Source organism: Hemibagrus wyckioides, linkage group LG09, assembly GCF_019097595.1.
Source record: "Hemibagrus wyckioides isolate EC202008001 linkage group LG09, SWU_Hwy_1.0, whole genome shotgun sequence".
In the NCBI taxonomy this organism is placed as follows: Eukaryota; Metazoa; Chordata; class Actinopteri; order Siluriformes; family Bagridae; genus Hemibagrus; species Hemibagrus wyckioides.
Genome location: NC_080718.1, coordinates 23,991,076 through 24,015,656, shown reverse-complemented (window position 1 = coordinate 24,015,656; position 24,581 = coordinate 23,991,076). Strand labels below are relative to the sequence as shown.

The 24,581-nt window shown below is 39.8% G+C and overlaps 1 protein-coding gene across 6 annotated transcripts in view; it reads left to right on the top strand.

Annotated features, from left to right (window-relative positions):
* Positions 1-21,335, top strand: part of rps6ka1 (ribosomal protein S6 kinase a, polypeptide 1) — a 100,047-nt gene extending 78,712 nt beyond the window's left edge. For 3 of the 6 annotated variants that reach the window (XM_058398933.1, XM_058398931.1, XM_058398932.1), the window contains 18 exons: positions 293-373; positions 1,035-1,114; positions 2,912-3,018; positions 3,901-3,938; positions 4,452-4,594; positions 4,722-4,792; positions 5,897-5,985; positions 6,202-6,266; positions 6,478-6,580; positions 7,780-7,910; positions 8,308-8,433; positions 8,554-8,643; positions 8,876-9,034; positions 9,169-9,330; positions 13,622-13,698; positions 13,881-13,998; positions 17,133-17,270; positions 17,606-21,335. In XM_058398933.1, coding sequence (XP_058254916.1) covers positions 293-373; positions 1,035-1,114; positions 2,912-3,018; positions 3,901-3,938; positions 4,452-4,594; positions 4,722-4,792; positions 5,897-5,985; positions 6,202-6,266; positions 6,478-6,580; positions 7,780-7,910; positions 8,308-8,433; positions 8,554-8,643; positions 8,876-9,034; positions 9,169-9,330; positions 13,622-13,698; positions 13,881-13,998; positions 17,133-17,270; positions 17,606-17,728 — 1,901 coding nt within the window. In that variant the 3' untranslated portion in view covers positions 17,729-21,335. The remainder of the gene's footprint in view (positions 1-292; positions 374-1,034; positions 1,115-2,911; positions 3,019-3,900; positions 3,939-4,451; positions 4,595-4,721; positions 4,793-5,896; positions 5,986-6,201; positions 6,267-6,477; positions 6,581-7,779; positions 7,911-8,307; positions 8,434-8,553; positions 8,644-8,875; positions 9,035-9,168; positions 9,331-13,621; positions 13,699-13,880; positions 13,999-17,132; positions 17,271-17,605) is intronic. The other 3 variants (XM_058398937.1, XM_058398935.1, XM_058398934.1) reach the window with 1 other exon arrangement.
* Positions 21,336-24,581: the final 3,246 nt, after the last annotated feature.

Below are 24,581 nucleotides of genomic sequence, written 5' to 3'. Positions count from 1 at the left end.
AGTACACAGGTGTTTACACACACATGCAGTAGAGTTTTCACTGCCTTTAACAGTCTTTTTAATAAAGTCTTCTGGGCTTCTGAGAGTTTCTGCTGCTTCATCTGTCATCCAGTGATGGATTTTATTTTATTTTATTTTATATATTTTGTTTTGTTTTGTTTTATTTTTTTGTTTATTTTATTTATTTATTTTTCTGGTTATTAAAATGTCAGCTTTGTTCTCCTGGGTTTGATTTTTTTACCTGTTAATGATTTGGACTTATTCTGTCCATCTTTCTGTCTCCTGTGAACAGTGCGAGATCGTGTCCGGACCAAAATGGAGCGAAACATCCTCGCAGATGTCAATCACCCGTTTATAGTCAAACTGCACTATGGTGAGTCGAAGATATCTCTCTCTCTCTCTCTCTCTCTCTCTCTTTCTTTTTTTTCTTTCTCTCACTCACTTGCATGTTCTCTCTCACTCTCTCTGTCTTTTTTTGCTCTCTCTCTCTCTCTCTCTCTCTCTTTCTTTGTTGCTCTCGCTCTCTCTCTCTCTCTCTCCCCATCACTCACTCACTTGTTCACTCTCTGTTTCTCTTGCTCATTCTCTCTTTCTCTCTCTCTTACTTGCTGTCTCTCTCTCTCTTTCGCTCTCTTTCTCTTTCTCTCTCTCCATCTTTTCTTTTGGGTTGGATGGATTTTGTGACACTTATAATGAAATCAAAAAGGTATATAATTCTTTTCTGTAAATTTTAGTGTTAATTTTAAATGAAAAGTGGATGGATGGATGGATGGATGAATTTTTAGATTGATGTGTAAATAAGTTGTCAGCTATACAGTATGGATGCACAGGGGAAGGGTAGCCTGGATGAATAGACAGAGATCAATAGATGGAAGAGATGGCTAATAGTATAGAGGAAATGATGGCGTGATTAAAGGAAGCCTGGAGGAATGATGGATGGATTGACAGACATGGACGTATAGAAGAATGGATCGATAAATGCTTAGAATAATAGCCATTATATGCCTTTTGTGATTTTGCGTGTGTGTGTGTAGCCTTTCAGACGGAGGGGAAGCTGTATTTGATTCTGGATTTTCTGCGGGGAGGTGATCTCTTCACCAGACTCTCAAAAGAGGTACACACACACACACACACAGATACACATTAGGAGTTAATGAGGTGCAAACCTGTGGCTGGAAAAGGGACCATCTTTAGGCCAAGTCCTTATTTCCCCTCAGTACCACTGGGAAAATCCAAACAGCTCAGAGAAAATCTGTGGATCTCCACAAAGCCCTTAAAGACTGTTGTGAAAGGAGGAGCCAGACTGAGGTTTTGCAGGTGATCACCAGCTCTTTAGAGGACTGTTCTCTGGGCAGATTATGACCAGAGAGAAATATCTAGAGGAATAGAGGCTAATGGAAAGAGCAGCATCTCTTATCATGAGGGATGATGAGAGCATCATGGGGATGGCAGCATCATGATATCGGGGGGTTTTACTCAAACTGGTGCTCTACACATAACAAATGGCATAATGAGGAAGAAAGATGATCTGGAATTACTGAAACAACACCGAGACTTCATCCAGAAAGTTATAACTGACTCAGCATCTATTTTAAGGTGAAACAAAATGGCTTTCAGAGTGTTCAGCGTTTCCAGTGTGACCACTGGCTCTACCCCTGGTCAGAGTGGTGCTCTCTGATGCTGTGGATGGATCTCTGTGGACAGCTTGTGACCAGGAGACAGCCGTGGTCAGAGCCACTTGGGGACTTTCACACCATCACAGATCTGCCGTTACGTCTGTCAGCTTGCGACAGCAAGGAATTAGTGTCTATAATGAACTCAGAAACTACACTGACCTAATAGTTCCTCATTGGCACTTGGCTGCTGTTGTAGAAAGGACATTTTTTATTTACATTTACTGTCCAGTGTCACCCAAATGAGGATGAGGTTCCCTTCTGAGCCTGGTTCCTCTTAAGGTTTCTTCCTCATATCATCACAGGGAGTTAAACCCTAAAATTAAATTTTAAAATTAAAAAAAAATGTAAAATTAAACCCTAACTTATATATATAATATATACATACATACATACACACACACACAAAATAAATATAAATATATATTTATTATATATTTTTTTCCTTCTCTTTTCTCTACTTCTGTAAAGCTGCTTTGAGACAATGTCCACTAGTGCTTTTAACACACACATATATATTTTTTTTTATATATATATATAAAATTAAAGTTAAACTCTCTGTGATGACATGAGGAAGAAACCTTAAGAGGAACCAGGCTCCTTTGGGAACCTCATCCTCATTTGGGATGTATATCATATATATATATATATATATATATATATATATATATATATATATATATATATATATATATATATATATATAATTTATTTATTTATTTATATAAAATATAATTATATATATTTATTATATATTTTTTTACTTCTCTGTTTCTCTACATCTTTAAAGCTGCTTTGAGACAATGTCCACTGTTAAAAGCACCAAACAAATAAACTGAACTGAATTGAATTGAAACATTGAAAGGAGGCCCACAAACCTGTTAGAAAAGCTTTGGCAAAGTTTTGCGAGAAGCTTCTGGAAGATATTAAACAATTTCAAGCAGTTAAAAAGGCCACCAGATACTGACCAAGGGTATATACTTACTGCCCTAGTGAAAAGCTGAGCTCTGAAGTAAATCTCTCTAGATTGTGATGAAATTGAATAGAAATAAAGTAAATTGTCTTAATTAACTTGAAAGTCTTTAGTGTATGTGTGTGTAAACCTACAGCCTCGTCTGGACACACTTTATATACACTCCTACACACACATTCCTCTATTATTAACTCTTCTCAATTCTCTTTTCACTGGAAAAAAGAAACATTATTAATGTTCTCGTGTGTGTGTGTGTGTGTGTCAGGTTATGTTCACAGAAGAAGATGTAAAGTTCTATCTGGCAGAACTGGCTCTGGGTCTGGATCACCTGCACGGCATTGGCATCATCTACAGGGATCTAAAGCCTGAAAAGTAAATACACACACACACACACACTCACACATTCTCTTTTTGTCTTGTCATGTCTACCTGACACAACAGATTCGCGCGGTAATGTCATCTCTTCCTGTTGCCTCGCAGATTATAATAAATTATTTAGTAAAATAGAAACAGAAGTTTGCGCTTACTCCAGCGTGTTGAGTTTAAAATAATCGAGATGTCAGAAATGCTAGAAATCATGCAGAGGGTGAGGAAAGCTGCAGGGCGCTAACACACATCTAATGGGATAAAGCGATATCGAGTACAGCACGCTGGGCTAGGAAGTTATATTGAAGTCTGTAGAGGAGAAGAAGTGAAGAAATGATTCATTGTGATTAAATGACTGTTACGTGAGCTGGTTATTAATAGAGTACGAAAAGACGGGGATGTGATTGAAGCGTAGGAGAGCAGGAGGAATTTAGGAAATTACTGGCAAGAAGGAGAGGAAACCAAAAATTTCATCAAATTACATATGCATATATTACATCTGGATTAATTATGTTAAGTGATTTAGATATAGTAAAGTTGTGTGTGTGTGTGTGGTTCTGGTCGCTTCAATTATCTCTGAACATCTTACTCATGTTTTTATTCTCTCTCTCTTGTTTTCTTCATTTGTTTTTTCCTCTGTTCCTGCTTTTTGCTCATTGCACTTGTTGCTGTGGTGCAGCTGCAGCTCTGCATGTGCGCACACACACACACACACACACACACAGACAAATGCACACATACACACAAATATGTAATTCTTTGAAATAGTACTGTGACTTTTGATGATTTAACTTTGAATATTAAATATACGTGTGTGTGTGAGAGAGAGAATTAGGTGTGTTATTTTTGCATTTATTTAATATTTGTCAACTCACTGCTCTGTTTCAGCATCCTGTTAGATGAAGAGGGCCACATCAAACTCACAGGTACACACACACACACACGCCATATGAATGCACATTTAAAACCTTTCTCGTTCTTTTCACTTTTACACCCATATTTGGTGTAAATGCCTTATTTATGATTTAGTATTGTATTAGATATAATAATAATAATAATAATATCTAATGAATGAAATATTTTATTAATTATCATTTCCCTCTCACCCCTTGCTGTTGTATTAAAATATTTATTTATTTATTTATTTATTTATTTTACTAAAATCTGGTGTTATTGAGAACTTCATTCATCACCACACTTGATCTTCAGCCGAATAAATTATTAAACAGCCTCGGAGAGAGAGAAAGACAGAGAGAAAGAGACTGAGAGAGAGAGACACAGAGAAACAGAGAGAGAGAGAGATGCCCAGAGATAGAGAGACAGACAGAGAGAGAGAGAGACGGAGAGATAGAGAGAGAGAGAGATGCCCAGAGACACAGCGAGAATTATTTTATACTCCATCAGTGTGACATTTGTGTTTCTTCGTTTCCTTCACACAGATTTCGGCTTGTGTAAGGAGTCCATAGACCATGAGAAGAAGGCCTATTCATTCTGTGGGACCGTGGAGTACATGGCCCCCGAGGTGGTGAACAGGCAGGGCCACATCCACAGCGCTGACTGGTGGTCATTCGGGGTACTAATGGTACGCTGACCTTGTTCGATTTTTTCATGGAACTGGCGGTCTTTAAAAAGTCTTACTACAGGAATATCAGTAATGATCTGCTATGAAAGTCTTCCAGATTGTTAATGTATTGTGTGTGTGTGTCCAGTTTGAGATGCTCACAGGGTCTCTACCGTTTCAAGGAAAGGACCGAAAGGAAACAATGAACCTCATTCTGAAGTAAGCAGACATTTTAATCTGTGGTAGAAAGTAAATGAGATAGTTGTGGTGAGACTCTTGCACCGTCTTCATGGAGGGAAAATCCAGCCTCTACATGCCCACAGTGTTTCAGATCTCTCAAGGTTTTCGTAAGCAATCAGAATCGAGTGTCGTAGCAAAAACACAACAGAATGGCATTTAGGTTTCTGAAACAATTTATTATGCTGTAGGTGACAGTCTCTGTTACATGGTCCAGAAAATATATACAGAAAATGTATACAAAAAATATATAAACAGAAAATATATACAGAAAATACACACAGAAAATGTATGCACAAAATATATGTACAGAAAATATAAACAAAATATATACAGAAAATGTATACAGGAAATATATAAACAGAAAATGTATGCACAAAATATATATATACAGAAAATGTACAGAAAGTATAACCAGAAAATATATACAGAAAGTATAACTAGAAATGTATACAGAAAATATAAGCAGGAAATATATAGTCTCTTCCCTTCATTTACAATTTTTGATAAGTCAATGACCTTCAGTTTTTTCCCCATTTTAAATGAAAATCTAATCATCTCATGTCAGAAATGTTTTCATACACAGTCTCTAAAAGCGATCATGCGGTCTCTCCACTCTCTGATAAACATTTGGCCAAAACGAGATCAGATTTTTAAAAACACAGTACATCAGGTAGTTTCCCAGCTCTGTGAGTTCAGTCAGGTGTGTGTGTGTGAGAGAGAGAGAGAGAGAGAGAGAGAGAGAGAGAGCTGGAACTCCCTGAAATATGAGCATGTAGAAAGTTTTACAGGAACACTTGTAGTCTCTGCGCTGTAGTTCCAGGAACCTTTTGAGTTATTCATGAAGTAGGACCTTTAGGGTGGGTTTTAGTGCTGCATTTGCGTGATGCTCTCAAGCCTCTAGTGACCCATCATTTCTGCCAGGATGGAGCAAAATCTTGAACTAGAGCTGCATGTGCCCACAGTTTTCTTATGTTCTCTCCTGACCTTCCCACTGTGCGTGCATGTGTGTGTCTGTGTGTGTGTGTGTGTCTGTGCGTGTGTGTGTGTGTGTCTGTGCGTGCGTGTGTGTGTCTGTCTGTGTAGGGCACGGTTAGGGATGCCCCAGTTTCTAAGTGCCGAAGCTCAGAGCCTGCTGAGAGCACTGTTCAAGAGGAACCCCACCAACAGACTAGGTAACACACACACACACACACACACCTCATTAGTCATTTAGTAATTGGTATCATCAACCTCACATCAGTAACCAAAATGAATCATTTTCGCTCTTTACATACACACACTTCTCATAGACTTAAACCCAACACCCATGCATACATACACTGTGTGTGTGTATGTGTGTGTGTGTGAACAGTGCATGTCAAATTCTGTATGTTACTGATTGATTGCAGGCTCTGGGCCAGACGGTGCTGAGGAAATCAAGCGTCACTCCTTCTTCGCAACTATTGACTGGAATGTAAGATTGTGATTTTTTTTTTATCTGTTTATAGTTTTATATTAACTTGGTTCCCAGTAATTACACATTCTGACCAATCAGATGCCTGCGTGGCAGCAATAATATAAAAACATACTAATGTCTGTCCACTGGTTTTCCTTTGTGTGTCTGTCTGTCTGCCTGTGTGTGTGTGTGTGTGTGTGTGTGTGTGGTGTGTGTGTCTCTATTTCAGAAACTCTTCCGTCGGGAGATCAAGCCTCCGTTTAAACCAGCTGTGGCTCGACCCGACGACACTTTCTACTTCGACTCAGAGTTCACCTCCCGCACCCCCAAAGGTCAGAGGTCCAATGTCAAGCCTTAAAAGTGAAACATTAACAAGTTGCAGAACTCCGACCCTGTTTTGTTTTCACTTTTGTATCATGAATTATTTTTTGACACACAATAATGAACAAATGGACTCCATTAAGTCCATTTACACTCCTGCAGTTATTGTTTACAGTTTATTTACCCATTATTATTCTTCATAGCTTTTTAAGCAGTGGATTAATTGCTATGAAAGCATAGTATTTTTAGATGAGATTCTCCTACTGTGGAAATTTCTGATCCTCACAGACCAGTGGTCCATTAGTGCAGAGTCATGATGACTGATCACAACATCAGCTCTCTGAAGTTATCATCACTAATCCCTCTAGAGACCTGCACTGTAATGATCAAAACTCAGTCTTATCCCGAACCACTTATATTAATATATTATTAATAATATTATTGTTGTTGTTATTATTATTATTATTATTATCTGGCAGACAGTCTCATCCCGAACCACTTATTATTATTATTATTATTATTATTATTATTATTTGGCACAGTCTTATCCCGAACCACTTATAATATTATTATTATTATTATTATTATTATTATTATTATTATTATTATTATTATTATTATTATTATTATTATTATCTGGCAGACAGTCTTATCCCGAACCACTTATAATATTATTATTATTATTATTATTATTATTATTATTATTGTTATTATTATTATTATGATTATCTGGCAGACAGTCTTATCCCAAACCACTTATATATTATTATTATTATTATTATTATTATTATTATTATTATAATTTGGCCGATGCCCTTACGGCACTTACATTTTATATTATTATTATTTATTTATTTATTTTATTAGGCCGACATCCTTATCCAGAGCCACTTATATTTTATATTATTATTATTATTATAATTATAACAGTTAAATCACACTCACAAATAAGTGAACATGACAATCCCATTGTCTAGTGATCTAGTGATGAACAAATGGATGGAGCATCAAAAATTCCTGACTTCATAAAGATTTTACCTTCTAAATGTTAAAATTTTTTATGGCTTCAGTCTGTAGTCATGTGATTGGATCAGATCACTGCAATGAAGTTTAAATAGTAATCTCAAGGGCGAGTGAATATGAATGCAAGATTTCTTAAGTCTCAAATCCTTAAGTGTACTGAATTTCTACACTGGATGGTGTGTGTTAGATTCTCCCGGTGTTCCCCCGAGCGCCGGAGCTCATCAGCTCTTCCGTGGCTTCAGCTTCATCGCCACCGCGCTGCTGGAGGAAGAAGGTACAGAAGAATCGGCTCAGCCTCCTCCTCACCCTGTGGTCCAGGTGAGTGCTCTGTATGCGTCAATCATCTGATAAACCCCGCCTCCACACTGTCGATCCATCAGGCTTCGAATAATAAAGCGAGCAGAGAATGAGGCGCTGCTTTGGTTACTTTTCCTATCAGTATTATGAAATAAATAACACTATAGAAGAATAAACATGACAGCCTGGAACATCAGATGTGGACCAGCAGGAAACGCAGTTAACGTCCTGAGCATGAAGTTACTGTCACTCTACACTAGATGGCGATGTTTTACTTCCGCTAAATTATCCGACACTATTCGGAGCATAATTCATGCCTGGTTTAATGCAGCATTAATAAAATTGATGAGACATCCTGTTTGTGCGTGCAGTTATTCCTTAATGTGTATTATTAATGTGTGTGTGTGTGTGTGAGCAGCAGCTGCATGGTAAGAACACAGTGTTCAGCGATGGCTACGTGCTGAAGGAGGATATCGGCATGGGATCTTTCTCTGTGTGCAAGCGCTGCGTTCATAAAACCACCAATACAGAATATGCAGTCAAGGTCTGTCCCCAACACACACACACACACACTCTGCAGGGTCAGAGGTCTACCTGGATGCCAGTATGTTATTGATGTTTTGTTGTCAATATTTATGAGTAATAAATGTGATTTGTGCTGAAGGTGATCGATAAGACAAACACCGATCCTTCTGAAGAGATTGAGATTCTGTTGCGGTACGGACAACATCCCAACATCATCACACTGAAAGACGTGAGTATCAACACACACACTTCTGGTGATGCATCAAATCTTCTCAAGAATCTTTTGCAAACATTTTCATTTGTCTTGTCACTGGCATCCTCATCTTGTCTCTTTGGAGTCTGTGAAACTAATGTCATGATGTAATGTAGTTTTAGATTTAGAAAAGAGCTGTGTTGTGTGAGTCAGCTGCTCAAGGTGTGTGTGTATGTGTGTGTGTGTGTGTGTGTGTGTGTGTGCGCAGGTGTATGATAACGGGAAGCTGGTTTTCCTGGTGACGGAGCTGATGCGAGGCGGTGAACTGCTTGATCGAATCCTCAAACAGAAGTTCTTCTCTGAGAGAGAAGCCAGCGCCGTTCTGTACACCATCACTAAGACCGTGGAGTATCTGCACTCTCAGGGGGTAAGGACACACACACCACATCACATCACATTGTTTCCAACGAAAAAATGAAGAGAATAAGAGAATCTGCATAATCACCTGAATCTGGTGTGTGTGTGTGTGTGTGTGTAATCCTGACTGTGTTCTTTCCGCAGGTTGTACACAGAGACCTGAAGCCCAGTAACATCCTGTATGTGGACGAATCTGGAAATCCAGAGTCACTGCGGATCTGTGACTTTGGTTTCGCTAAACAGCTCCGAGCCGACAACGGCCTCCTGATGACTCCCTGCTACACGGCTAACTTTGTCGCTCCTGAGGTAAAGCATTGACCAGAACATGTACACTGATTGTACATGGATTCCTCCAAGCCCCAAATGCAGTCAATCGGCTAATGAAATCCACAGCACGTTATACACACAGGACAATAAACACACAGGAAATGACTATAAACACAGGACAGTATACACACAGGACAGTATACACACAGGACAATAAACACACAGGACAGTGTATACACACAGGACAATAAACACACAGGACAGTGTATACACACAGGACAATAAACACACAGGACAGTGTATACACACAGGACAATAAACACACAGGACATGACTATAAACACAGGACAGTATACACACAGGACAATAAACACACAGGACATGACTATAAACACACAGGACAGTGTATACACACAGGACAATAAACACACAGGACATGACTATAAACACAGGACAGTATACACACAGGACAATAAACACACAGGACATGACTATAAACACACAGGACAGTGTATACACACAGGACAATAAACACACAGGACAGTGTATACACACAGGACAATAAACACACAGGACATGACTATAAACACAGGACAGTATACACACAGGACAATAAACACACAGGACAGTGTATACACACAGGACAATAAACACACAGGACAGTGTATACACACAGGACAATAAACACACAGGACATGACTATAAACACAGGACAGTGTATACACACAGGACAGTGTATACACACAGGACAATAAACACACAGGACAGTGTATACACACAGGACAATAAACACACAGGACAGTGTATACACACAGGACAATAAACACACAGGACAGTGTATACACACAGGACAATAAACACAGGACATGACTATACACACAGGACAGTATACACACAGGACAATAAACACACAGGACATGACTATAAACACACAGGACAGTGTATACACACAGGACAATAAACACACAGGACAGTGTATACACACAGGACAATAAACACACAGGACATGACTATAAACACAGGACAGTATACACACAGGACAATAAACACACAGGACAGTGTATACACACAGGGCAATAAACACACAGGACAGTGTATACACACAGGACAATAAACACACAGGACATGACTATAAACACAGGACAGTGTATACACACAGGACAGTGTATACACACAGGACAATAAACACACAGGACATGACTATAAACACAGAACAGTATACACACAGGACAATAAACACACAGGACAGTGTATACACACAGGACAATAAACACACAGGACAGTGTATACACACAGGACAATAAACACACAGGACATGACTATAAACACAGGACAGTGTATACACACAGGACAATAAACACACAGGACATGACTATAAACACAGGAGAGTGTATACACACAGGACAATAAACACACAGGACATGACTATAAACACAGAACAGTATACACACAGGACAATAAACACACAGGACAGTGTATACACACAGGACAATAAACACACAGGACATGACTAAACACAGGACAGTATACACACAGGACAATAAACACACAGGACATGACTATAAACACACAGGACAGTGTATACACACAGGACAATAAACACACAGGACAATAAACACACAGGACAGTGTATACACACAGGACAATAAACACACAGGACATGACTATAAACACAGGAGAGTGTATACACACAGGACAATAAACACACAGGACAGTGTATACACACAGGACAATAAACACACAGGACATGACTATAAACACAGAACAGTATACACACAGGACAGTGTATACACACAGGACAATAAACACACAGGACAGTGTATACACACAGGACAATAAACACACAGGACATGACTAAACACTGGACAGTATACACACAGGACAATAAACACACAGGACATGACTATAAACACACAGGACAGTGTATACACACAGGACAATAAACACACAGGACATGACTATAAACACAGGACAGTATACACACAGGACAATAAACACACAGGACATGACTATAAACACACAGGACAGTGTATACACACAGGACAATAAACACACAGGACATGACTATAAACACACAGGACAGTGTATACACACAGGACAATAAACACACAGGACATGACTATAAACACAGGACAGTATACACACAGGACAATAAACATACAGGACATGACTATAAACACAGGACATGACTATAAACACAGGAGAGTGTATACACACAGGACAATAAACACACAGGACATGACTATAAACACAGGACAGTATACACACAGGACAATAAACATACAGGACATGACTATAAACACAGGACATGACTATAAACACAGGAGAGTGTATACACACAGGACAATAAACACACAGGACAGTGTATACACACAGGACAATAAACACACAGGACATGACTATAAACACAGGACAGTGTATACACACAGGACAATAAACACACAGGACAGTGTATACACACAGGACAATAAACACACAGGACAGTGTATATACACAGGACAATAAACACACAGGACATGACTATAAACACAGGACAGTGTATACACACAGGACAATAAACACACAGGACATGACTATAAACACAGGACAGTGTATACACACAGGACAATAAACACACAGGACATGACTATAAACACAGAACAGTATACACACAGGACAGTGTATACACAGGAGAGTGTATACACACAGGACAATAAACACACAGGACATGACTATAAACACAGGACAGTATATACACACAGGACATGACTATAAACACAGGACAGTGTATACACACAGGACAATAAACACACAGGACAGTGTATACACACAGGACAGTGTATACACACAGGACAATAAACACACAGGACAGTGTATACACACAGGACAATAAACACACAGGACAGTGTATATACACAGGACAATAAACACACAGGACAGTGTATACACACAAGACAATAAACACACAGGACAGTGTATACACACAGGACATGACTATAAACACAGAACAGTATACACACAGGAGAGTGTATACACACAGGACAATAAACACACAGGACATGACTATAAACACAGGAGAGTGTATACACACAGGACAATAAACACACAGGACATGACTATAAACACAGAACAGTATACACACAGGACAGTGTATACACACAGGACAATAAACACACAGGACATGACTATAAACACAGGACAGTGTATACACACAGGACAATAAACACACAGGACATGACTATAAACACAGGACAGTGTATACACACAGGACAATAAACACACAGGACATGACTATACACACAGGACAGTGTATACACACAGGACAATAAACACACAGGACAATAAACACACAGGACAGTGTATACACACAGGACAATAAACACACAGGACATGACTATAAACACAGAACAGTATACACACAGGACAGTGTATACACACAGGACAATAGACACACAGGACATTACTATAAACACACTGGACAGTATACACACAGGACATGAAGGTATACACACAGGACAGTATACACACAGGACAGTATACACACAGGACATGAAGGTATACACACAGGACAGTGTACACACAGGACAGTATACACACAGGACATGAAGGTATACACACAGGACATGAAGGTATACACACAGGACATGAAGGTATACACACAGGACAGTATACACACAGGACATGAAGGTATACACACAGGACATGAAGGTATACACACAGGACAGTATACACACAGGACATGAAGGTATACACACAGGACATGAAGGTATACACACAGGACATGAAGGTATACACACAGGACAGTATACACACAGGACATGAAGGTATACACACAGGACATGAAGGTATACACACAGGACAGTATACACACAGGACATGAAGGTATACACACAGGACATGAAGGTATACACACAGGACATGAAGGTATACACACAGGACAGTATACACACAGGACAGTATACACACAGGACATGAGCTCTAAACTGTAAACTATTTGATAGTTTAATATCTAAACCTGTAGCTACAATGTGTATAACATTCCATAAAATTCCTCTAATACCACAGTTTTTACTGTCAGAAAAATCCAGTTGCAGCTTTCCATCTTTCCATCATCTGTTTGCTGTCAGCTTTACATTTTTCAAAGCCCTGACACTGGAGACTCCTTCTGGAAACGCTAAATAAACGTCTCCTCCCAGAAAAAACTGACCAGATCACTAATTCAACACATTATTCAAAAATGTTTCTGTGCTGTTTGTGTCAAAGCAAGTTCTTACTACAATGACACAAGTGTATTAATGTAAGTGTGTGTGTGTGTGTGTGTGTGTGTGTGTGTGTGTGTGTGAAAATCTAGGTGCTGAAGAGGCAGGGTTATGATGAGGCGTGTGACATTTGGAGTTTGGGAGTGTTGCTGTACACCATGTTAGCAGGGTGAGAAAACATTTTCTCACACACACACTCTCTCTCTCTCTCTCTCTCTCTCTCTCTCTCTCTCTCTCTCTTACACACCACCTCTTCACTCATCACACTCCACACATTCTAATGAATGCACAAGAAAACAAACATTTACCTCGTGCCTGATGTTTGTCTGTCTCTCTGTCTGTCTCTTCCAGTTTCACTCCTTTTGCTAACGGTCCCGAGGACACACCAGAGGAGATCCTGGGCAGGATAGGAAGCGGGCATTTCACCCTGAACGGGGGCAACTGGGACGCGGTGTCGGACGCAGCCAAGGTAACACACAGGGTCAATCATCCATGATACAGATCTTTCTTCTTCTTTCGGCTTTTCCCTTCAGGGGTGGCCGCAGTGAATCATCTCTCTCCACCAATCCCTATCTTCTACCTCCTCAACACTTGCACCCACTAGCTTCATATCCTCATTTATTCCATCCATATACCTCCTCTTTGGCCTTCCTCTTTGCCTCCTGCCTGGCAGCTCCATGTCCAACATTCTCCTACCGATATACTCACTCTCCCTCCTCTGAACATGTCCAACCCATCTTAATCTGGCCTCCCTAACTCTGTCCCCCAAACGTCCAACATGAGCTGTCCCTCGTTCCTAATCCTGTCCAACCGTGTCACTCCCAAAGAGGACCTCAACATCTTCAGCTCTGACTCCTGTCTCTTCCTCAGCCTCTAAACCGTACAGCATGGCCAGTCTCACCACTGTCCTGTACACTGATATTTTTCTATCACACGGAATTCTCGAACCTTTCTCCACCCATTCCAACCTGCCTGCACTCACTACTTTACCTCTTTCCCACAATCTCCATTACTCTGGACTGTTGACCCCAAGTACTTAAACTCCTGTACCTTCTTCACCTCTTCACACTGTAATCTTACTGTTCCACTTCATTCACACACATGTACTCAGTCTTACATCATCCATGACACAGATCATTATCATTAATAAATCTGGGTCAGGGTTTTATATGTCTCAGGTTTAACTGATTATATTTACATGTATAACTATAGCAGAGATTTAACACAGCTGTGCGGAGGATGTTAATGTCGTTAGTTTACACAGACAGCATACAATGCAAACCTGTTGCTCACTGAGGATGTGATTAGGGATAAATACTGGTTTAAAATCACCTGAGAAATGTATGCTTTAATAAAACACACTCAGGAGCTACTGGATCATGACGTCAAGCGAAATCCGTAACAATATCCTCCAACGTTAATCGATATATAAACCCGAGAAGTAAAAATAGCCGATTTTTTATTACAGTGGTTACAGTAATTACTGAATGTATCCCATCATGATTGCATTCATCGTTGTCCTTAGGAATGATCTAATATTAGAAACCAGTTCAGGTTATAATTATAGCAGCAGCAGAGATGATAAAGGCTTCAGTGCTTTTTTTCAGCAGCTGTTTCTTTTCCCCCCACAAATTATTCAAGCTAGTATCCAGGCACACTGTGTGTAGGATCTGCTGTGTGTCTGTTTTAAACACACTGTGTGTAGGATCTGGTGTCTAAGATGCTGTGTGTCTGTATTAAACACACTGATCTGGTGTCTAAGATGCTGTGTGTCTGTATTAAACACACTGATCTGGTGTCTAAGATGATGTGTGTCTGTATTAAACACACTGATCTGGTGTCTAAGATGATGTGTGTCTGTATTAAACACACTGATCTGGTGTCTAAGATGCTGTGTGTCTGTTTTAAACACACTGATCTGGTGTCTAAGATGCTGTGTGTCTGTTTTAAACACACTGATCTGGTGTCTAAGATGATGTGTGTCTGTTTTAAACACACTGATCTGGTGTCTAAGATGATGTGTGTCTGTATTAAACACACTGATCTGGTGTCTAAGATGATGTGTGTCTGTTTTAAACACACTGATCTGGTGTCTAAGATGATGTGTGTCTGTATTAAACACACTGATCTGGTGTCTAAGATGATGTGTGTCTGTTTTAAACACACTGATCTGGTGTCTAAGATGATGTGTGTCTGTATTAAACACACTGATCTGGTGTCTAAGATGATGTGTGTCTGTTTTAAACACACTGATCTGGTGTCTAAGATGATGTGTGTCTGTTTTAAACACACTGATCTGGTGTCTAAGATGATGTGTGTCTGTATTAAACACACTGATCTGGTGTCTAAGATGATGTGTGTCTGTATTAAACACACTGATCTGGTGTCTAAGATGATGTGTGTCTGTATTAAACACACTGATCTGGTGTCTAAGATGATGTGTGTCTGTATTAAACACACTGATCTGGTGTCTAAGATGATGTGTGTCTGTATTAAACACACTGATCTGGTGTCTAAGATGATGTGTGTCTGTTTTAAACACACTGAACTGGTGTCTAAGATGATGTGTGTCTGTATTAAACACACTGATCTGGTGTCTAAGATGATGTGTGTCTGTTTTAAACACACTGAACTGGTGTCTAAGATGATGTGTGTCTGTTTTAAACACACTGAACTGGTGTCTAAGATGATGTGTGTCTGTTTTAAACACACTGAACTGGTGTCTAAGATGATGTGTGTCTGTATTAAACACACTGATCTGGTGTCTAAGATGATGTGTGTCTGTATTAAACACACTGATCTGGTGTCTAAGATGATGTGTGTCTGTTTTAAACACACTGATCTGGTGTCTAAGATGATGTTTGTCTGTATTAAACACACTGATCTGGTGTCTAAGATGATGTGTGTCTGTATTAAACACACTGATCTGGTGTCTAAGATGATGTGTGTCTGTATTAAACACACTGATCTGGTGTCTAAGATGCTGTGTGTCTGTATTAAACACACTGATCTGGTGTCTAAGATGATGTGTGTCTGTATTAAACACACTGATCTGGTGTCTAAGATGATGTGTGTCTGTTTTAAACACACTGATCTGGTGTCTAAGATGATGTTTGTCTGTATTAAACACACTGATCTGGTGTCTAAGATGATGTGTGTCTGTATTAAACACACTGATCTGGTGTCTAAGATGATGTGTGTCTGTATTAAACACACTGATCTGGTGTCTAAGATGATGTTTGTCTGTATTAAACACACTGATCTGGTGTCTAAGATGATGTTTGTCTGTATTAAACACACTGATCTGGTGTCTAAGATGATGTGTGTCTGTTTTAAACACACTGATCTGGTGTCTAAGATGATGTGTGTCTGTTTTAAACACACTGATCTGGTGTCTAAGATGATGTGTGTCTGTATTAAACACACTGATCTGGTGTCTAAGATGCTGTGTGTCTGTTTTAAACACACTGATCTGGTGTCTAAGATGATGTGTGTCTGTATTAAACACACTGATCTGGTGTCTAAGATGATGTGTGTCTGTTTTAAACACACTGATCTGGTGTCTAAGATGCTGTGCGTCTGTTTTAAACACTCTTTGTGTAGGATCTGGTGTCTAAGATGCTGCATGTGGACCCTCATCAGAGACTAACAGCTAGGCAGGTGCTCAAACACCCATGGATTGTGCAGAGGGATCAGCTACCCAACAGCCAGCTGCAGCACCAGGACGCTAAACTGGTCAAGGTAAATCCTTCAGTCCATACACAACACACTTCAAACCGTAAACATTCATCCAGAGACAGTGGGATTATAAACAGGGGCTACTGGGCACATGCCTAGCTGGCTACTAGGGGGCATCAACAATGAATCCTTTTCATCCTACATAACTACTGAGGTTTAATCCACATAAGAGCCTACCCTTAGACCCTATAATAATGCCAGAGGGATGTCATTTGTCATTATTTGGCCACAGGTTTTCCTTGACCACTATTTATTTCTCTCTCTTTCTCTTTTTTCTGTCTCTCTGTCTGTCTCTCTCTCTCTCTCTCTCTCTCTCTCTCTCTCTCTCTCTGGGACAGGGGGCAATGGCTGCCACCTACTCGGCCCTGAAGAGTTCCCAGCCAACCCCCGAACTCAAACCCATTGAGTCCTCATTCCTGGCCCAAAGACGTGTGAAAAAGCTGCCCTCCACCTCTCTGTAGATACCCCAGAGAGCACGCCAGAGAGAGTAGGAGAGCACCACGGAAGGGAACAAAAGCCGTACTGTATGAAAGCCACTCTGAAGCTCTGTGGACTGAAAACGCTCTCTTCACCTCACACGTGCCATCAGCAGGCTCACGGAGCTTAGACAAGCTGTCAATCAGAGCAGACAGTGGCTGTGATTGGCAGATGGAGATTGGAGTGCTGGGATTTTCAGTGCTGGGATTTCAGTGTTCCATAAAGATATATGTATGTGTGTGTGTGTGTGTGTGTGTGTGTGTGTGTAGGAGAGTGCCAGATAGAGCTACAGACTCTTATTAGGAAGCAGTCGATATTGGTGGCCTGTTTGTGGTCCTGCTGTTCGGTTTCTTTCATTTCTGTTTCTTCGTGTGGGGTTTATTTTCCTGCTTTGCTTGCTTTGTTTAATGTAAAACGGATAAATCAGTTTGATCATGACTCTGGAGTCTGGAACACAGAGAGACTTTACACAAACTGGGAATGTTTGCGAGCCCCCTCCTCTATTGCTGCAGATATAAAAGCATGAGAGTTGAGACTCTTACCAAGTGCATTGTGGCTACAGGGGGGTAGTTTTTGCATGGCTGCTGATGTGTAAAATGCTGTGTCGTTGCTTTGCCAAGCTTCACATCGCTTTGTGACGCGCTTTTGCACAGGGTTCAGGATGTACCAGTGTGTTTTCTTGCTTTTTTTTTTTTTTTTTTTTTTTTTTAAAGATTATATGAAAACAGGATGATGATGATGATGATGAATTAAATCTCCCAAGCCCGAAGCTCTGTAGTGGCATGCCTGAAGTCTTGTATTTTTCAACGCCGTGATTTTTCTGGATATTGACTGCCGTCTTCTGTATTTTCATTGTTGGTTGCTTATGATTCTGTTGTTTTGTTCATTCCGTCAAAGAAAAAGAAAAGGCATTTTATTAAAGCATGCTGAGCACAACTGAGACGAAGATAAAAAAGCCAGAGAAGAGACTGCTGGTCTTTTGTATTTGTTTCTTTCTCTTTTTTATTTTGTTCATCTAGATGCCAGTTGTAAAAGTGTATGGATTTAGAATTTGCTGTCACACACTCTTGAGGGTAATAGAGACGTCCTGGAGATGGATCTGATTCGTTGTTTCTGAATCTCCATTCGCCAAGCAAAGGATGTTGGGGGGAGGGGGGGATTGTGCTAATTCATCCCATCTCTCTTCGATTTTCTGCTAAACGTAGACACCTGCAGGCATAAACACACACACACACACTGACTTTAGGAAGAACATGCATGCTGTCCCATTCTATATTTTGACACTGACGTTTTCAAAAGAAATCATCATTTGCATAGTGCTACAGTGTCAAAACAGCCTGAAAATAGTCTCAACTGTAAACGATTCACGTGTTTAGCTGTCATTCTGGTCAGGCAGGAAGCGGAGAGGTTTATCTCAGACGCAGGTTCTCACAATTTACATAATCCCCCCCCCATTAATTAAATTCATTAGATTTCCTCCAGCGAATCAGCATATAGTTAAATTGAATCATTTAGGACTGATTCGATATGAACTGTTATGTACTGAATCATTTTGTAAAGTGACTCATTAGAAAGTTGGTTCGGTTTAAGTAACGAATCACAATCTGAAACGATTCACTGATCAGCCTCTGACGAGCAGGTGTTCGCTTTTCATATACTGAATCACTTGACACTAAACAACTCATATGAACCAGTGAAAAGAGTCAAATGAACCAGTGAATTGTTTACAGAAGAATCGATTGAATCGTTCGTCTATTATACTGAAATGCTGAGTGTGTGGTGGAGCAGTGTGTGACAGCTGATGGTGTTTCAGGGCAGAGTAACTGTGTGAATCATCTTTGTACTGTAAATGTTGTTAAAGTATATATTATACATATATTTTCTTGTGTTCAGAAAAGTTTCTGAAGGTTGATCTAAAGCTTCTTTCCTCCAAAATTGCTTTGTCCAAATGTGGCACTTGCTTTCTTCATGTCTTTTGGGGGGGGGGGGTACAGCCCCAACAGCACGTGCTGTTGGGGCGACCGTCATCTCCAGTGTATGTTCTTGTTCTCTGAAGACCCAGAGTCAGGTCTGTGTTCGGTTCCTGATGCTTTTCTATTAAACTCACCTTTTTCTGCCCTGCACTTTCTCTGCTTCTGTTTCTGCTTCTGTTGCTCAAACTTTCTACACACAGTGTTGCCAGATTGGGCGAGTTCCCACCCAGTTGGGCTCCTTTTGGTTATGTCTAACTGGGAAAATATGCCTTGGGTGGGTTGATTAAAATTGGCCTGGTTTGTGATGCAACTAGCGGGTTTTTAATTTTGACTATAAACATGATGTTTTATTAATTTTCCATTCAAATGAACTTTATTATAAAGTATAACATGTAATGTTGACGTTTTAATAGAGACCGGCCATGCTGTATGGTTTAGAGTCACTGAGGAAGAGGCAGGAGTCAGTGCTGAAGATGTTGAGGTTCTCTTTGGGAGTGACACGGTTGGCCAGGATTAGGAATGAGTACATCAGAGGGACGGCTCATGTTGGACGTTTGGAGGACAGAGTTAGGGAGGACAGATTAAGATGGTTTGGACATGTTCAGAGGAGGGAGAGTGAGTATATCGGTAGGAAAATGTTGGACATGGAGCTGTCAGGCAGGAGGCAAAGAGGAAGGCCAAAGAGGAGGTATATGGATGGAGTAAATGAGGATATGAAGCTAGCGGGTGCAAGTGTTGAGGATGCAGAAGATAGGGATAGGTGGAAAGAGATGATTCGCTGTGGCAACGCCTGAAGGGGAAAGCTGAAAGAAGATGTTCAGTATAGCCAATAAGGTTCAGGAGAGTCTTGTCCTATCAGACGTTGTACTATAATAAAGACTATTTATATTTATCTGGAAGTCCCTATAAAAAAGTAAGCGTGTTTATATGCTATTATTCTGCTATAAAATTCTGATGTCATGTTTGATAATTAAATAAACGTATACAGGTAGCTAACAGTGTGTGTAAGTAAATAGTGCCCTTTGCACTGACCCATTTGTTTTGGGTTTTCTGTTTATTACTGTATTAGTTATCACAGTGGGCTGGTATTTTTTAAATGGGTGACTTTTAAGCTGTAGTTGGGATGGAACCCTTCAATCCAATCTGGCAACCCTGTGTACACAGAGTCAGTCGGTTTAATCTGCTCCATCGTGTGTCCAGGTTACATATACCCTGTGCTTTCTTCCTTTTTTAGGATTGTGTGGTAATTAACTACAAGACACAATACTACAAGACACAATAAAGTCCAAGGCTTTATGAGACGAGGAGAAAATACACAGATCCTAAAGCACGGGATAAAAATTTCAACACGACTGGACATTTATTCCTGCTTTTTATACAGATGCTGCTTTTCACATTGATTTAACATATCATGTTTCACAGAGCTCAGTCATTTTGGCATTGATCATTAGAATGTGCTATTGTTTTTAAACAAACCAAACTGTTTATTATTATTATTTTTATTATTATTATTATCAGAGGCGGCAGGCATTATCATTACTGCTAGGATAAAATATTGAAAAATTCAATTGTTAAAGCATGCAATAAATCTACTATGAATCAGTGAATCTGAGTTCAATGTGGGTTTATTATCAGTAATGAAGGTAATCATTAAACACACACACACACACACACACACACACACACACACTGACTGGAGTTGCCTAATCACTTGACTGCTGTAAAGTATTTGCTAATTGGGTCGATCTGGTCCAAGCTCCTTGATTTGATCCTTGGTATTTTTGTAAAGATAGAACCGAAATTTATTTTATTTTAAATGAAAGATAATATGACTAACAGAGGAACAGTACGACTAAATGATTTTATTTCATTATTAAAATATATAACTATTGTTAACGTGTTGAAGTAGAATTCTTCACTGGCTAACTTTAATGGGGTGGCGCCCCGGCACACCCTATTAACCGGTCGCCACTGATTATCATTCACATTTAATCTGAATTCCTCGGAGCTGTGCCCCTGAGGGCCTGAAACCCCAGCCTCAAACCTGAAGTGATGCACGGAAAAACTTGTACATGTTAAATATAAAAAATCCTTTCCACGTCACTCCCTTTTGAGTTTCTTTGGAGACGTGTCATTTGAGTCGAATGTGCACTGTGCTGCTTTTGTACTCGAGCTGGTCTCTAATTTTATCAGCTTATTGGATTAATGTACTAAATACTCTGACACACTTGCAGTTATATGTGAGGAATTCGGCTCAGTGTGCTCTCTTTAAGATGACTTCTAGGTTCAATTCCATTCAATTTTATTTGTAAATAATGGACGTTGTCTCAAAGCAGCTTTACAGAGAAACAAAAGAAACAAAAAAGGACAAACTAATCATCCCTAGTGAGCGAGCCTGAGGCGACTGTGGAAAGGAAAAACTCCTTTAGATGATAGACAGGTCTGTGTTATTTCTTCCAGTTCTGTCTAACCAGTCAGCTGTCCATGAGCAGATGATTGATGGAGGCTGAAGTTCTTCCTCCGAGACACGTGAAGCCAGCGACTGCATCTTTGTCAGACTGCTGCATCACATGGCAGTGTAACACACTCACTATCTACCCTCTTCTGCATACTTACTGACCTCAGTGGTGTCCTCGATTGGGTAGTGATTGACAGGTCATAGAGAGAATGCTGATTGTTTGCTCTTTTGCTCCTGGACTGTGGTGGTGTCAGGATTCAAACTTCTTGACAATGCTGTGAGTCTGTATGTTATTCCTTCTTACATCCTGAATGGATGTGTGTGTGTTTCAAACAGTGTGTATATTCATCTCTGATACACACTCTAGCATTTTAACTAGCTGTGTTGAGAATTTTAAAATGTTTCCTGTTGCTCAAAGTTCTCCGGGGCTATCTAACTCAGAAGTCTTTGGTCCAGATAGAGATCCAGTAATTCAGCAGACCAAACCCAGCACTAATACAAACATATGCATTGCTCATAGCTCAGTGACTGTTTTCTGACAATGAACCACATATTAATGCAACTTATTTAGCTGAAGCAGTTCACTGGACCAGAGAGCAGCTCCAGGCTTAAAGACATTAGCTTAGAAAAAGGGAAATTTTCACTTCCATAGATTCTTCATTTTGTTTATGATCTCTGAATGTTCTGAATGGTTGAAAGAAATATCACTGATGAAAAACAACTGGGCTAGAAAAGTGTGTTTATTCTCCCAGCTTCAGTTTTAAAACAGACTCAGATCTCGTCTGTACAGGATCTGTAGATCTGCTCAAAACGCTTTCATGAAGCTCTTCAGAAAAAAGCTCCTTGCTTTTTTTTTAAGCAAGGAATTGCATAGAATTAAATATAGAATTTGGAATTGCTGATCCAAGTCCACTTGTTAAACTCTTAACATGGGGTGGTGGTAGTTAAAGTGGTTAAGGCTCTGGATGGTTGATTGGAAGATGCCCCAGCACTGCCAAGCTGCCACTGTTGGGCCCTTGAGCAAGACCCCCAACCCACCCTGCTCCATGGGCACTGCATCATAGCTGCCCCAGTGCTCTGACCCCAACCTCCAAGGATGGAATATGTGAAGAAAGAATTTAATTGTGCAGTAATGTGTAATATGTGACAAATAAAGACAATAGATAAAATAATGTATTCTTCAGCCAAACGTGTTTGTGTTTAAATATAGCTCTAAATTTGGGTTGATTTTATTATTTTAAATATGGATGCCTTTTCAGATCAAGCATAAGCAGGTACATAACCTGGGGCCAGAAGTATGTGGACACCTGACCATCACGGTCGTATGTGACCATAAAGAAGCACAGAGTTTTCCATTTCCCTGGAACTAAGAGACTCAAACCCTGTTCCAGCATGACAATACCCCTGTGCACAAAGCCCCTGAGCTCCATGAAGACATAGTGTGTTAATGTTGAAGAGGAAGATCTTGAGTGTCCTGCACTGATCCCTGACTCTGACTCAACCCCACTGAACACCTTTGGGATGAACTGGAACACTGACTAAACCCCAGACCTCCTCACCTGGCATCTCAGGAGAAACTCTCCAACATCTAGTGGAAATCCTTCCAGAAGAGTGGAGCTTATTATAATGTGGAACATGTTCTGATGATCATACACGTCTGTGTGTTTGGTGGCTGTGTAGTAAAACTTTCCGTATAAACAAAAGCTGCTTAGACTTTAGGTTCAGGTTCTGATGGCTCTAAATGAACTCTGTATCCCTTTAATTCGAACAAACCTGCGATAAAGTGAGAGCTTCAGCTAAAAGAGCTTTCCAGTATCAGCACACATTTTAGTGCTTTCTCTGCACTAACCCATCTGAGTCAGCTCACAGAGCAAGAACCGAACGAACCTCATCAGCTCCCTGTTAAAGTCATGGTCCATTGTGTGTCTGGTCAGATTCCTGGGCAGGGTCTGACCCTGATACAGCTACATGATGGCGTGCTTTATGAATAAATATCTGATGCTCAAGCACTGGATGAAACCCAGTGTTCATGAAATAAAATGGTGCTGATTTCATACAGGAAGTGATCATGTAGACTGTAATTTATATTAAATTTAATGAGAGTATTGATTAACATGCTGCTTATTGTAGCACAAGCTGCCTCATGGCTGTAATTTCTAAACCTCTAAATATTTAATGTGAGTATTAAATCTTAGTTTTTATAGTCACTTAGATTATTGTTTTTTATTCTATGACATGTGCAGTGGGTTTTTAATGGATGATGTAGAAATCCTCTGTATCACCAAATTACTGTCAGTATTCAGGGATTAAATGCTGTGCAGTGTGCAGAGAGGTTTTATTGAGCAGAATGTAGATGCAGTTTATCAGCGCTACATAAATGCTATTTTTATTTATTACATAATCGAT